The sequence below is a fragment of the Lontra canadensis genome, unplaced genomic scaffold (assembly GCF_010015895.1).
Source record: "Lontra canadensis isolate GAN:19392208 unplaced genomic scaffold, GSC_riverotter_1.0 scaffold18, whole genome shotgun sequence".
Taxonomy (NCBI): Eukaryota; Metazoa; Chordata; class Mammalia; order Carnivora; family Mustelidae; genus Lontra; species Lontra canadensis.
Window position 1 is genome coordinate 482,221 of NW_022631012.1, and position 15,262 is coordinate 497,482.

The 15,262-nt window shown below is 40.5% G+C and overlaps 1 protein-coding gene across 12 annotated transcripts in view; it reads left to right on the forward strand.

The window, feature by feature from the left end:
* Nucleotides 1–15,262, forward strand: part of FN1 (fibronectin 1) — a 66,081-nt gene that overhangs the window by 12,718 nt on the left and 38,101 nt on the right. For all 12 annotated transcript variants that reach the window (XM_032859851.1, XM_032859850.1, XM_032859856.1 and 9 more), the window contains exons 10-19: nucleotides 375–527; nucleotides 2,208–2,336; nucleotides 3,340–3,483; nucleotides 8,366–8,487; nucleotides 11,038–11,218; nucleotides 11,420–11,596; nucleotides 12,409–12,537; nucleotides 12,637–12,726; nucleotides 13,522–13,716; nucleotides 14,481–14,753. In XM_032859851.1, the coding sequence (XP_032715742.1) occupies nucleotides 375–527; nucleotides 2,208–2,336; nucleotides 3,340–3,483; nucleotides 8,366–8,487; nucleotides 11,038–11,218; nucleotides 11,420–11,596; nucleotides 12,409–12,537; nucleotides 12,637–12,726; nucleotides 13,522–13,716; nucleotides 14,481–14,753 (1,593 nt within the window). The remainder of the gene's footprint in view (nucleotides 1–374; nucleotides 528–2,207; nucleotides 2,337–3,339; nucleotides 3,484–8,365; nucleotides 8,488–11,037; nucleotides 11,219–11,419; nucleotides 11,597–12,408; nucleotides 12,538–12,636; nucleotides 12,727–13,521; nucleotides 13,717–14,480; nucleotides 14,754–15,262) is intronic.

A 15,262-nucleotide genomic window follows, 5' to 3' on the forward strand; every position in this document is an offset into this window, starting at 1 on the left:
CAATTCTCTACCAAAATACATAGTTTCCCTTTGGGATCAAATAAAGCAGAACTAGAAAAAGTTATGGGTCAGTAGTTAACATCGGTCTTCTAGAACAACGCAGACCTGTTGTGTGCACGTGTAGGTATTATCATGGTTTAACATGCCCCCACCTTTCCTGCAATTATTCCCCAAAACATACTTCATCTTTGGACTAGGTTTGCTTTCTTTAGGACTCAAAACTCTACACATACATGCCCACAGCGGCACTGAGACTTCCTTGAGGCACACCAGACTGCTTTCCAAGTGAGAGTTCTTAGGATAACCAAGCTAGACAGATAATAGTGTGTCTATTTTTAGACCTTGTGATCATTTCTCCATCCATTTCCACATAGCCCACGAGGAAATCTGCACAACCAATGAAGGGGTCATGTATCGCATTGGAGATCAGTGGGACAAACAGCACGATATGGGTCACATGATGAGGTGCACGTGCGTCGGGAATGGTCGTGGAGAATGGACTTGTGTTGCCTACTCCCAGCTCCGAGGTATGCTAGCTCATTGACGAGAACACTTGAGAGGACCAAGTTTGTAGGGGAAAACTTGTACTTTACCAAAAGTAGGAGAGGAAGTAGGCATTGCCATGCCATGAGTCTCCTGTGCACCGTGAGCTTCTCATGTCAGAAGCCAGTGGAGAAAAGCTGGCAAAGCAATTCTAAAATTCAGAAGCATTCCCAGGAGGTAAGTACTTACACTGAGCTGAGAAGATGACTCCAAAGGCTGGAACACAATCATCTGATCCTTTTAGCCTTTCGTTAGGCTATTGGAGTCACGTCTAGAAAAGATTGGATAATTTCTCTAAAGAAAAGAGACTTTGCTATTTTTTTTAAAAGATTTTATTTACTTATTTGAGAGAGAGAGAGAGAGAGTATGTGCACAAGTGGAGGGAGGGGCAGAAGTAGAGGAAGAAGATGCAGGTCTCGATCCCAGGACCCTGAGATCATGACTTGAGCTGAAGGCAGATGCTTAATGGACTGGGCCACCCAAGTGCCCTGATACTCTGCTGTTCTGACATCAGACCCTTGCAGGTCCAAACTGAAGGTGACAGAAACTTATTTCTTTTGCTCAGAGCATTTTTTTTTCCCCTTTGGATCCTAGTATATAATATAGGGATGATGATTTATTAAAGCCATTTTAGTACTTGTGTTTCTTTGATGTGAAAACTAAGATTTAGGTAGAACTCTGAGCTAATAAATAGTTCATGTAATTGGTATGTTGGCATTAGCCTGAACTTGTTCTCCTTTTGTGAGTAACACACTCCAGTAATAATAATTCCATATGAGGTTGCCGAACTGAAAGGAACCCTAGAAAGACATATAGACTAACTGTTCACTTACCAGATGAAGAAGCTGAGAGACCTCAAGGGGAAAGTAATTTTTTCAGGATCTCTCAGAGAGTTAGGAACAGAGTTGCCCTAATTTTCTTTTTACTTTCACAAACACCATAGATGTTATTCTGTTTCCCAAATCCAAGTATCTCCCCACCCCTGCCATTCCAAAGATCAGACCATCACACCATGTTGGGTGTTCCATAAGTACGTTTGATCTTCCTCCCGATTTCTCAGAGCAAGCAGAGATCTGATGGACATTATCAATGAAGCAAGAACTTCTCCAAAAGTGAAATATGCATTTGTTCAAAAATCGCCTTTCCACAGGAAGGCATTTTTACCACATTCTGTAGCTGTATGCACTTTGACCTCTGATACTTAAGTTTACGAGAAAGAGTTTATGAAAGAATTATTTTTTCCAAAAATTGTATTTCTGACTAAGCTTTAACAAAGTGTTCGTTCTATGCTAGTAGAATAGTAAGTTTAGTGGGAGGTGTTATAAATTAATGGAAACAACTGTATGCTTTGAATAGCATGGTATTTTGGGGGCACCTGGGTGGCTTAGTTGGTTAAGCATCCCGCTCTTAACTTGAACTCAGATCATGATCACAGGGTTGTAAATTTGAGCCCCGCGTCAGGCTCCACACTCAGCGTGGCGTCTGCTTGAGATTCTCTCTCTCTCCCTCTGCCCCTCCCCCAACCTGTGCATGTGCACGCGCACGCGCTCTCTCTCTCTCTAAAATAAATAAATAAATCTTTTTTTTAAAAAAGCATGATATTTTAAAATTTCATCATGAAACTTAAAAATTAACTCTTCACCTCCCCACTGTTTCCTAAACAGATCAGTGCATTGTTGACGACATCACTTACAACGTGAATGACACATTCCACAAACGTCATGAAGAAGGACACATGCTGAATTGTACCTGCTTTGGTCAGGGCCGGGGAAGATGGAAGTGTGATCCCGTTGGTAATTAGCCCTCATGTCTCTAGATGGTTTTGGATACTGGGACTAGTTAACAAGTTTCAGATAAGGAGAGCTAGTTCATGACTTCAGACTTTGATCAGTGGGTTGCTGAGAGCTTTGTAAAATCTTTTCTCTAAACATGACCCAGTATATCAACTTGATATTGGTAGTCATCTGTTGTTATGAGTCTAGTAACATGCAGGTTTATTTTAATGGAATAGAATCAGTTCTTTGGTTCTGGTTCATAAAGAGAATCCATGTTATGAAGGAGAACCTTCCTTTGCTGACTGTGCAGATTCTTGTGCCAGGAAATACCTCCTTCCAAAGACTGTATTTTTCTTGGCTGCCCTCTATAATAGATCTAAGCAAATAGCGAAGGTTGAGCCCTAACAGAGCTGTGGGCCAGCTTTAAGGTAACCCATTAATATTCCTTTACTAAGAGAGACCTGTTGCTCACTAAGAAAACAAACTAATCAGATGAGTTTGTTTGACCGGAGATTATCAAAGCTGAGACAGAGTCCTGAGAGGTCTTTTCAGAAACTGCTCAGCAAGTATTCATAGTGAAAATCTAGTTCATCCATTTACATGTAAAACTAAGCCCTCCAAAATTTAAAGAGGTATATAAAGTGATATTTTGTCCTTACTATTCAAATGGTAAGTCAGTTGCATTCATGTTGGCAAAATATATCTAAGTTAGTTTTCTCAAATTGGTATTCAGAATGTCAGGATATCCTGAAATCTAAATTACAAAATTTTTATTTAGAACTACTATCTTTTTAGAAGACCAAACATTTCTTCCAGTGGGTACTTATTTACTGCTAGCTATCCTGTAAGGTAAAAGACAGGAACAAAATATTTTGCAACCACATATATTTGTGAGGACACCTGTAAGTTCCCATTGAAACTAAGAATATATGCTCCCTTGCCCACTTGCTGGAGCACACTGAAATTCAATTTATAGCTCTCCATCTTCGATGACGCTTCTTTCACTTTGTATATATTTTAGACCAATGCCAGGATTCAGAAACCAGAACATTTTATCAAATTGGAGACTCGTGGGAGAAGTACGTGCATGGTGTCAGGTACCAGTGCTATTGCTATGGCCGTGGCATTGGGGAGTGGCATTGCCAGCCTTTGCAGACCTATCCAGGTAAGTAGCTCGATTCGTGCAAACTGACAGCTTCCAACTGAGTTGTAAAAACTGGGCAGGATCCTTGTTTTTAATACTCTGGTCCCTAAATCAGCCTCTCCTCTTTCCCCTCTTTTTCACTGATCACTATCTAACAATCAGATTTTTGACTCAAATGGTTTTCTTTCCTTCCTAGTCAAGTAAAAGATGTGCAAGCCTGGGAAAATATGCCTGTGTGTCAGTTTGTTTCTGAACACTCTAGAACATCCCATAAGTTTAAAACCTCCAGCTAATTGGATCTCCCGTTAGCATATGTAAATAAAAACCGTGCAGTGAGCTGCCCTGGGAGTGAAGTGTTGGGATTTTATGTAATGACTCTTGACGGAGAGGTTGGATACAGAGATGACATGGAATATAATGCAGGGTATTTGTGTTCACTCAGCATTTCAGCCAGGGCCTCTTTGTGTCAAAATTTTCATTTGTTTGATCAACTGGAGTCTAGAACAAAGTATTCTGGGTCAAGAGTTGAGTAATTCAGTCAATTTTCTGCCCACGCAGTTCAAATACTCCCAAATGGTTATTGCTGGTATTTTGCCTTTTTTTTTTTTTTTTAAGGTCATAGGACATAATGCCTAGCTATAGGTGTGATTAACTCATTTAGAAAAAAAACAGATTTATGGAGTGCCTGGGTGGCTCAGTGGGTTAAGCCTCTGCCTTCAGCTTGGGTCATAGTCTCAGGGACCTGGGATTGAGTTCCGAATCGGTCTCTCTGCTCGGAAGGGAGCTTGCTTCTGCCCCTCTCTTCTCTGCCTGCCTCTCTGCCTACTTGTGATCTCTCTGTCAAATAAAAAAATAAAATCTTAAAAAAAAAAAAAAGAAAACAGATTTTTTAAATTTAATAATAATTAATTAATAATAATTAGGAAGCTTTCATCTTTAGGTACCAGTTATTTGAGCAACGACCGAGGTGCAAAGCCTCCTAGAACTCTGTTGACTTTAGACTTGAAACATGGCCCACATTCAGAAACAAAAGCAGGTTTTCCGAGCATCAGAACCTGCCTCTGACAGAAATTAAGATTAAGTAATTTCAATCTCTTCATAGTGTAGTGAGAGATTCACTATCTTGAGAACCAGGTATGGAACAATTTGATCAAAGTTAGAGTTTGCCTAAGACATGGGTCCCAGCTGTACAGGTGCTGTGAAAGAGATCCATGTCAAGCTCCACTCGTCAGCTTCTCATCTGTAAAATGGGGAGGTTGAAGCTGATTGCCTTTAAAGGTCCTTCCAGCACTAACCACCTAACGGATCTCTGATCTTAAATACTAACCACCCAGATACACCCTTTCCACAGACTTGGAAGAAACTCGCCTCTCCCCAACTCCTCAGTCACTGTCAGAGCTGTCAAAGGTGACCTTTGTCTTAAGCCCACAGCATAAATGAACTTGGCTCTTAAATTGTATTTTATGGCAGATTTGGGTGTAGGAATCACTTAAAATAATTTTTTTATTTAATAATTTTTTAAAAATCTGGAGAAAAACCTTAAATTCATTGGTTTTCTTCTTTAATGAGGCAACTAAAGAATAGAAACATTTAAAGAAATGCTCTCTAGTTTCTCTGTTTCAGATTGTTATTGGTGTGGCGGTTTGTTGAAAATCGTCCTCAATGATTTAAGAGAGAAATTTTTTTTCTTACTTTAAAACTAGCCTCTTTCTCAAAGCCGCTCACTAGAAGCATTTTGGTGGACACGACAAGGGTAAAATCTAGATGGAAAGGAAGGAAGCCTTCTGCTTTGGAGTTTTACAGGTTGAGTTTGCTCCTACTTTTTAAAAAAGGGTCAGAGGAATGCCCAGTGAACACGGAGGAGGAGATTTAGAGAGGGGGTTGATGTTTGCCCTTGGTACGAGGTGGGGTGCTTATCTCCATGTCTGGTTTATTCAATGATTCATGCCTAGCACACGGGGCTTTCTGAGTGTGGGAAGAGTAAAGGAGCCACAGATGACCAGGAGACTGCCTCGGAGCCTTGCCCCATAGGCTCCGCCCAGGGAGGATTTGATGGAGTTGTTCAAAGGAACAGAAGATAAGAGGCATTTGGTTTGTCAATAAACAGCTAGGAAAAGCACATATCTCAGCAAATAAAAGAGAGAAAAAAGGACTGAGTCACAAACTCATAAATATTTAACTTCCCCAGGGTCATCGTTACTGGAAATGATTCCTTTCAGCCTTATTTTAAACCGATTTTAAAAGTATACACGTCGCGTCATATTTTTACTTAATGGTTTTCTGGTTAAGCCTGGTCAGACTGAGTAAGAAAGGAAGTCAAGTTTTTACAATGGTAATTGCTAGTATACACCACTAGGTTAATTTTAGTTTTATTGAATCTAACTGATGTAAATGATGTCGGAATTTTCAGACTTCCTGTCTTCAGATCATATGTAGATTAAGGTAGAGTGGTAATGAGAATTGAGTTGACCTTACAAATGATGGATAGAGTCTCTTTTCTTTCTGAACAAAAATAGACTAAATGCATGAACCCACACTGCTGTTCAGTGCAGCCCCCTTAAGGGTGGGCTGCGGTACAAGCGTGAATTTCAAAACAATTTCGAACCAGTGCTTGAAGTTTTAGAAAGAAAAGAAACTTCTGTAGTTTTGCTCCACCACGGAGGTAAAAACCATTGAGTCATGTTTTCCTTTCCCCCCCACTCCTCCTCACGGACCCAGGAACATGATCAGGGTTAAAGGTGAGCAGTAAAGGACATTCATACTGTCTTTTGGAAACTTAATAGACATTTTACCATCAAAACTTTTGGTTTTAATTAAAGGCTGGGTTTTTTTTGGAGCAGTTCCCAGCAAAATTGAAAAGAAGATACAGAGCTTTCCCATGTAGCCCCTGCCCTCACACATGCCCAGGCACCTGTTACAGACAGTCCCCTCTGGCGTGTGCATCGCTTACAGTGGAGAAATCTGCATCGACACGGTGTTCACCCAAAGTCTGTGGTTTAACTAAGGATCACTCTTGGTGTTGTACATGCTGTGGCATCATAAACTTCTTCCTCCCTTTAAATCGTGATTGCCAAACTAAATAAAAAACATATCAGGTGTCTCTTTACTTAAGGAAATTGTAGTAGGACTTTTTTAGAGAATCGATATTTAAACAACCTTAAGCCAATTATTGTAAAGAATTTAAGGACGTGATATTCCTGTATTTACTGATGTTCCCAGAAGTCACATCTCTGACATTTTACTTCATTATATGTCTTATTTATTTAAATTTATTAAATTAAATAAATTTAAGTACACTTGTATTTGCAAGGATCTTCATGAACAGAAGGGGTAATTTAAAAAGTGACGTGTAATTAACTTCTGCCAGTTGATGAAAACACACATCCCGCTATGTTCTGTGAAATATACCCTCCTTTAGAATGGAAAATTGAGAATCTTATGCATGAATTTTGGTATTTTACGTTTGGTATTTTGGTTTAGAAATATGCGCATTAAATGAAATTAAGACTCAGAGAATATTTGTTAGTCTTCCAACCACTTTGAATTATTCCCGGTGCAGAAGTGAGTATATTGTCCTAAAACTTTTGCATCTACACAGATATTCAAGCTTTGTACTTATTTTGCCTCAGAATATCTTGTCTGCAGAGAGGATTTAACAGCATAACAATTAAGTTCAAAGATGACTATTTTTTTTTTTCCTAAGAGCTTTCAGAAAAAAATCTGTTAACATATCGGTGAAATGCTTTATGAGATTTGCAAAGTGTTGCTTTCTTTTGATAGAGTAGCAGTTAGAAATTCTTGGAAAGGTTATGGCAAGGAACTTTATTTTTATATCTAATAAGTAGAACATTGATTGACATCATAAAAAAAGACCGTATTTAGGAAGAAGATGGTGTTCTATGCTGTAAGCTTAAATTCTCTAGCTATTTCATTATTATCCTAAATGGAGTCTACATTACTAAGAAATTAATTCTACTTCCTTTATATGTTTTGTTTGTTTTTTTTAAAAAGAAGAACCAAAATCAGACTTTAAATTTTGTTGGAAACAGTCATGTATATTGAGATGTAGAAATACTGAATTTAGTATATACTTCAAAATGCCATTTCAGTTGGTAACTGCCTTTGAAAAAAAGAAGTTTGATCTTTTAATAATTTGAGCACTCAGTGGTAGGATTTTAGAGTATACTTACTGAGTAAAACTAAAACTTAACCTTTCCCCCTAATAGGATGCTTCAGCTGATAAGAAATAAAACTGAGTCTTAGGGCATCTGTCTGGCTCAGTCAAAAGAGCGTGCAACTTCATCTGGGGGTAATGAGTTCGAGCCCCATATTGGGTATAGAGATTACTTTAATAAGACTTATTTAAAAAAAGAAAGGAAACTGAGTCTGTAATTTATTCATTAAGGATTCTATCCCATTTAGAAATATGTGTGTTTTACATCATGTCCCATGACCTTTGGAATGTTTCCTTCTTCGTGGGTAGATACGTTCTTGATGAAAGCCTTTACAAATGAGAATTCTCTTTAAAGCAGCTCAGTATGATAAATAGAGTTTGGGTTCTGTGTCGCTTTATTTGGGTTTGAGTAGTTTTGCAATTTTCTCAAAATTCTTTGAAAATGGAGAGGAAAGCCAACAGCGGCCTTTTTCAAATTGTATTTGTTATAAACAAGTTCTATTTGCATTTCTCATGTGATGGACTATGATCTATCGACTAAGAAAGGATTTTGTTGCATTGATTTCCAAGGTCAGGATGTAAAAAAGTAATCCCAGAATTGTTTTTTTCTTACTCACATTTATTGATAAGTAAAACCGTCTTTTAATGATGACCATCCATTTTGCACTAACTTTTAAGCTAAAGTAAGTGAATACCCAAGATCACCAAATCTCACATTTTCATTTTCAGGCACAACTGGTCCCGTCCAAGTAATCATCACCGAGACCCCCAGTCAACCCAATTCTCACCCTATCCAGTGGAATGCCCCAGAACCATCTCACATTTCCAAGTACATTCTCAGATGGAAGCCTGTGAGTATCCCACTCAGAAACTGTGCACACTGAGGCTACCGAAGTCAACACGTTCTAAACATTCTTTTTTCCAACTTGCGAGCCGACAGATCTGACTAACTATCCATGGCTTGACATAAAGATTTAGCTTTTTTGGTATTTAGAAGGATTTAGAAAGATTTGGTATTTAGAACGATCTTCTTAACAAGGACTTAGAAATGATAATGCCAGAAACGATTCTTCCCCAATATAGGAAGAGAATCCGAAGGTTTTGTATGTCTTGGAACTCTATCAGAGGAAAACAATGATTGGCATCATTTCCATGATTTGAAAAATCAGTATTTAGCTCTTTGGATTCATTTTCATAAGGGAGCACTTCTTAAAACATTACTTTTGATCCTCTGAAGTTATTTAGATAGAAGGGAAAAGAGGGTGCGAGGGAAGAATACATGAGGAATGACGGTTTAAAAAGTGAACTTTGTGATTTTCTAATAAGAACCATCTAGAAATTGAAGAAATCCTACAGAGGAAGGTATTGGTCTAGTAAGCTTTAGTTTTTCTTATCCTTCAGACCTGCCTGCTATACCTCCAAAATTCATGACTCGTAATTTGAGAAACACTATTTTAAACACAGAAGAAAAATCCCCACTTTTAGTCATAGCTATCAAATTCTAGCAATTAGAAACAAAATGGCGGGGGGGGGGTGCCTGGGTGGCTTAGTCGGTTGAGCGTCTGCCTTCAGCTGTGTCTGATTCCCAGGGTCTGTCAGTGCCCTAATCAGCAGGGAGTCTGCTTCTCCCTCTCCCCCGCCCCTCCCCCCTGCCACTTATTCTTTCTGTCTCTTTAAGTAAATAAACAAGCAAATAAATAAATAACAAAATGAAACCTTTGACTGCCCTGTGCAGTTGTATTTAAACTCTTGGAGAAAAAAATTCAAGCTGTAAAATCATTTTCTTTTTGTAGTATACTCTGTACTCTTATCCATGGTATATGAAGCAGCCATTTCCAGAACTTTGTAGTAGATTTTAGTCAGTGAGATCACTATATTTTCCCCTTAAAACCTTCTTGTCTCTCATCTTTTTGTTTCATCACCAATTTTATTTACTTTAAAGCTAACTCTGAGTTGTTACGGGAGATCTCTGTAATAAGGAACATTTACAGAGAGGTATAAAATATACTTTGAATTGGAAAATCTTCAAAGAAACTGCAGTGATGAATTTCTTTGAGATTTTTAACAATTAAGAATTTTCAGGGACGCCTGGGTGGCTCAGTTGGTTGGGCCCCTGCCTTCAGCTTGGGTCATGGTCCTGGGATCCTGGGATTGAGTCCCACATCGGGCTCCTTGCTCAGTGGGGAGCCTACTTCTCTCTCTGACTCTGCCTGCTTGTGCTCTCTCTCTCTCTCTCTGACAAATAAATAAAGTCTTAAAAAAAGAATTTTCAGGTTTTTCCTCAATGGATGTTAGCTGAGATTTTGTTTTTGAGTATTTTCTTCTGATAGCTAACTGTCTAGAAAAGTTCATATTGAACAAAAGATTTATCATTAAATCTGAGCTAATTGTCATGACTAATTGCAGGGTTTTTTTCAGGGTATTTGAGTTAAAATTTGAATTTAAAATATAGTAGGATCCATTCTGTTGATTTCAAAAATATAAACGGACACTTGAATATTTGAATTATTGAGGAAGTGGTTGATTGGATAATTTAAAGAAGTCACTGGGCATTAAAAATGTATTTTGACTTAGTTTAGAATATTTACACTTAAAAGGATCTCATCTTGTTTGAAGTAAGACTGTTTCTTTTCCACACATTTTATTGCAATGAGTTTTGTGATCCATGACATGTTAATGAAGTTGGACAGGATGTGAAAATGTAAACTGGAATCAAAGATTAAATAAACCGAAATCACATTCTTCTGCAGTCTTGCCCAAAGTTGGGAACTACTTCTGATGGGGTAATTCATATCCAAGAGTGAGTCATACAGCCAGACCAGTGGAACCTTATATGTGATGGTCCCAGGAACTGAGTCACAAAGAAGGATTATACTTTTTACTATTTCTGCAAGGCAAGAAATTTGTATCCTACTTAGTGAAAGAGAGAATATATGGCCTTTGCCACTTCAGAGAAGAATATAGCTCTGTTCATTGTAGAAATTAAAAAAAAAATGGGAGAGGCAAAACTTGGGTTCTTCGTCAGTCTGGCAAAAAGGAAGGTGCCCAGCACCTGTGACAGTGTGGCCTTGGGTATGTCACATAACACTGTTTCTTCGCCTGTAACATGAAGGCAACCATACCATTAACTTGGAGGGAAGAGAGATAGGAAGTTTAAATGAGCAAATGCAAGTAAAACAGCCCAGTTTGTGGCACATAGTGAGCTACCAGTACATATTAGCTATAATAATTATTATTATTAATATTAAACTCTGCTGTAGGTCCCTGTTCTGATTCCTGTTTTCCGTGATTTTTCCTCCACAATGGAGCTGCCGAGATGCCTCGTTCTTTGAAGACTAATCAATATCATCTCTGAATGTTCATCCTTGTGAATACTTATGTGACTTCTTTTAAATCTTTAGAAAAATTCTCCAGGCCGTTGGAGGGAAGCTACCATTCCTGGCCACTTGAATTCATACACCATCAAAGGCCTGACGCCAGGTGTGGTATATGAGGGACAGCTCATCAGTGTCCAGCACTATGGCCACCGAGAGGTGACACGCTTTGACTTCACCACCACCAGCACCAGCCCCCCTGTGACCAGTACGTATGCCACCCGTCCTCATGGCTGTGCCTGCGTTCCTCAGGAAGTGGTTCCCGTGTTCCTCAGGAAGCGGTTTGCTTCCCAAGTCCTATTCTTCCATAGATGGCACCAGCCTTTTCTTTTAATGGTGTTCTGTAGATGACAGTAGTAAATGCTCTCCACGGCTGAAGGTTTCCTCTCCCCTTTCTGTGACCCTCTAGGCAACACCGTGACAGGAGAGACAACACCCCTTTCTCCCGTTGTGGCCACGTCTGAATCTGTGACTGAAATCACAGCCAGCAGCTTTGTGGTCTCATGGGTCTCAGCTTCAGACACTGTGTCAGGATTCCGTGTGGAATACGAGCTGAGTGAGGAGGGAGATGAACCACAGTATCTCGGTAAGCTAAACGTGCCGTCGTGATGGCTTTGGAACCGGTTGACGGCTCGGACTGAACAAACTTCCGGTGCGAGGAAGGGACAGAGCTGGCATTTCTAGAACGAAGCCGGGATTTTCCTGAGCCATGCTCACATTTTCCTGGTTCCCCAATATGAGCAACATTACCCATTTGCTTGGGCACAGGTCTATACAACCGTAGTGTTTTCTTTTTAATAATTTTTTAAAAAATAGATTTTAGTTATTTATTTATGTGAGTGAGAGAGCAGGGAGAGGAGCAGAAGGAGAGGGACAAGCAGACTCCCTGCCGAGTGCAGAGCCCTACATGGGACTTGATCTCAAGACCCTGAGGTCATGACCTGAGCTGAAATCGCATCAGACGCTCAACCAGCTAAGCCCCCCAGGAGCTCCTAGGGTTTTCTTTAGGGAAGTGATTGCCAGTTTGAAGACCACAGCAGAAAATGTTAGCCTTCGGACGTGCACAGTATAAGAAAAGAACATAGCTCCTTCCCCGTTGTCCCCTGCCCATAACCATCACCCTGACTTTTAACTACAGAGAGCTATTTTTACAAATTAGGGGTGGATTATACAAATTACATCTCTTTAGAGGAAAAAAAAATTAGAAAAAATGGTGAACAAAAGAAAAGTTATCCCCTAATGCATTGATATTATTGATTCTCCATTAGAATACTTCCTTCCAGACTTGCCCCCTTCCCTCATGAATATGTAGTTTTAACAATATCCCTCTTCTAGGTTGTGGAGCGAGTTCAGGGATTGGTTTGCTCCGACTGGTAACCTTTCCTTTCTATTTTAAAGATCTTCCAAGCACAGCCACTTCTGTGAACATCCCTGACCTGCTTCCTGGCCGGAAATACATTGTCAATGTGTATCAGATATCTGAGGAAGGAGAGCAGAGCCTGATCCTATCTACTTCGCAGACTACAGGTGTGTGTGTCCTCTGTAAAGAGCTTTTTTTCTGCAGAACAGGCCTTGAGCAGTATTTCCTGACTGTTTTCATCATGTGATCCTTTTGTTTTCTGTTAGCTCCGGATGCACCTCCTGACCCCGCTGTGGACCGAGTTGATGACACCTCGATTGTTGTTCGCTGGAGCAGACCCCAGGCGCCTATCACAGGTGACGCTGGCCTCCCTCTTGGCTGCCATGTCAATCTTGACACCACAGGTGGTGAGGGAGCCAGTTCTGACCTGTGGACAGGGATACCACTTAAGTCTCCTACATAACTCTATGCTAGGGTAGAGGGGTGTGTGTGTGTGTGTGTGTAATAGTGATTCAGAATGTGGTTATTTTCAAGTCTTATAGCTCTGCTTCTTACAGATCATTTCCCGTCATGTCCATTTTATTGACCCTCTGCACACGTACACACATACACACAAAACCTTGAAAGCCAGCTCCCTGACTTACTAAACCAGGCATTTCTGAGGTCGAAAAGAGTTCATTTTTCTGAAAACCTCACTCTAGGACTTACTCTTAGAGAGGTAGCCCAGTTGCCGTCTTAGCTCATTAAGCTACTCCACTGCCTCTGAAGTTTTGGAAAGATGCAGACAGCGCTAGACCATCTGTGCTCAAGGTGGTTCGTTAATTGCTCTCATTGCCCAGAGCTCAAAGAGAAGAAGTCATTTTCACATGAATATTTTCACCTCATAGCATCTCTAATAGACATTTATTAAGGATCTCGGGTCTTCGAGGATGATATTTATTATTAACAAGGATTGCAAGACTGCGCTTATTTTATCTTTGTACCGAACAGTCCTGATAGGAAGTGGGAACATGTGAAGAGTCAGAAAGCATCTCTAGTTCTAGACTAATCAAGCAAGAGGCTAAGGGCTTTTCCGAGAAGAGAGATTTAGGACCCCTTAAACCTCTGTTTCATAAAACTGTGTGGCTGACTTTTCCCCCTTGAATCTGCAGGATATAGAATAGTGTACTCGCCTTCGGTGGAAGGCAGCAGCACGGAGCTCAACCTTCCTGAAACTGCCAACTCCGTCACCCTCAGTGACTTGCAACCTGGTGTCCAGTATAACATCACCATCTACGCGGTGGAAGAAAACCAAGAAAGTACTCCTGTCTTCATCCAACAGGAAACCACGGGTGTCCCGCGTTCAGGTACCTGAGAGCCCCCTCCTGTGCTAGCCTACCTTTCAGGACTTACCAAGACAAGACGCTTAACCTCCCTTTTGTTGGAGGAATAAAACCAGGCTCATTCCATTAGCCTGCTGGGGTGGACCAGAAGTGCGAGACCGAAGAATTAGTATTTCTCTGGGAGGGTTGTTTTATCTCTGTCAACAGTTCCTGTGTGCAAGTAATCTTGTAGAATAGCTTATCCCTCAGCTTAAGAAATTTGTCTGAAATGTCCATGCTATAAACTAATTTATCAAAGCTGGCTATTGGCTTTCCTGATTAAAAACGGACACATAAAACCTTCCTATTTTTCCCCAGAAACTTGAGTGTTCGTTCCTCTGTTACTTTAAAGTTTTATAAATTGGTTCAGTAAAATGCAAGCCATATTTTTTCTGTTGTCACAATTAGGGTATTTTTTTTTGTTTTGTTTTGTTTTGTTGTGTGTGTGTGTGTGTGTGTGTGTGTATTCTAAACTCCTTGACAAGACACTTAATACGTTGGAAACTCATCTGCTTACCTACACATTTTAGGTTAAATGAAATAAAAAGCTTCAGATGTCCTGTGTAAGCAGGATGACTGAACCATGGAAATATAAACAAAAACACATGTTCTCTGGTGAAGAGACAAAACTTAGCATTGCTTTGAAATGAGAGGCGCCACGAATTTCCTTACGTACATCCAGGAAGTTGGCTTAAAATAAATACACCTCAGCAGGAATTGTGAATGACCAGTTGTCTCTTGTCTGTTAGATAAAGTTCCCCCTCCTCGGGACCTGCAGTTTGTGGAAGTGACGGACGTGAAGATCACCATCATGTGGAGCCCCCCCGAGAGCGCGGTGACCGGCTACCGCGTGGACGTGATCCCCGTCAACCTGCCTGGGGAACACGGCCAGAGGCTGCCCATCAGCAGGAACGCCTTTGCGGAAGTCACCGGACTGTCCCCCGGGGTCACCTATCACTTCAAGGTCTTCGCTGTGAACCAGGGGAGGGAGAGCAAGCCTCTGACGGCGGAACAAACAACAAGTATGTCCTGCTTCCGACTCTCTCCACCCCAAATTCTCCACCCTGACTCCCAATCTGTGGTGAATGCGCGGCAAACTGTTAAGTCCTGGGGTCGGGATAGAGATAGGGAGATACCCGGTGGGTGAGGGGAATGCATCGTGGGCGTGAAGCACGTCGTTACTCTGAGACCAGCTCCACGGATGCTCAACAGTGACCCATTTCCCGAATACACCTACCCACGTGATGGCACCGAGAGAGGCAACTTAAGAGAACCTGATTTTCTTTGCTGACAGAGATGTGGATTGTAAATTTGAGGTTATTTTCTGTAACTAAAAATACCTAGATCAAAATGCAAATGTACGCTCTTAACCTTTTATAGAATTATTTATAAATAGTCATTGCTGAAACAGTTACTGCATATGAAGTCCCAGGGCCTCTGCTCGGTTCTTTACGAGCATGGTCCTTGTATTTAATACTCTCCTTGACCTAATGAAGAAGGTCTTCTCATCCGCATTGGGTTTGTGAAGAAA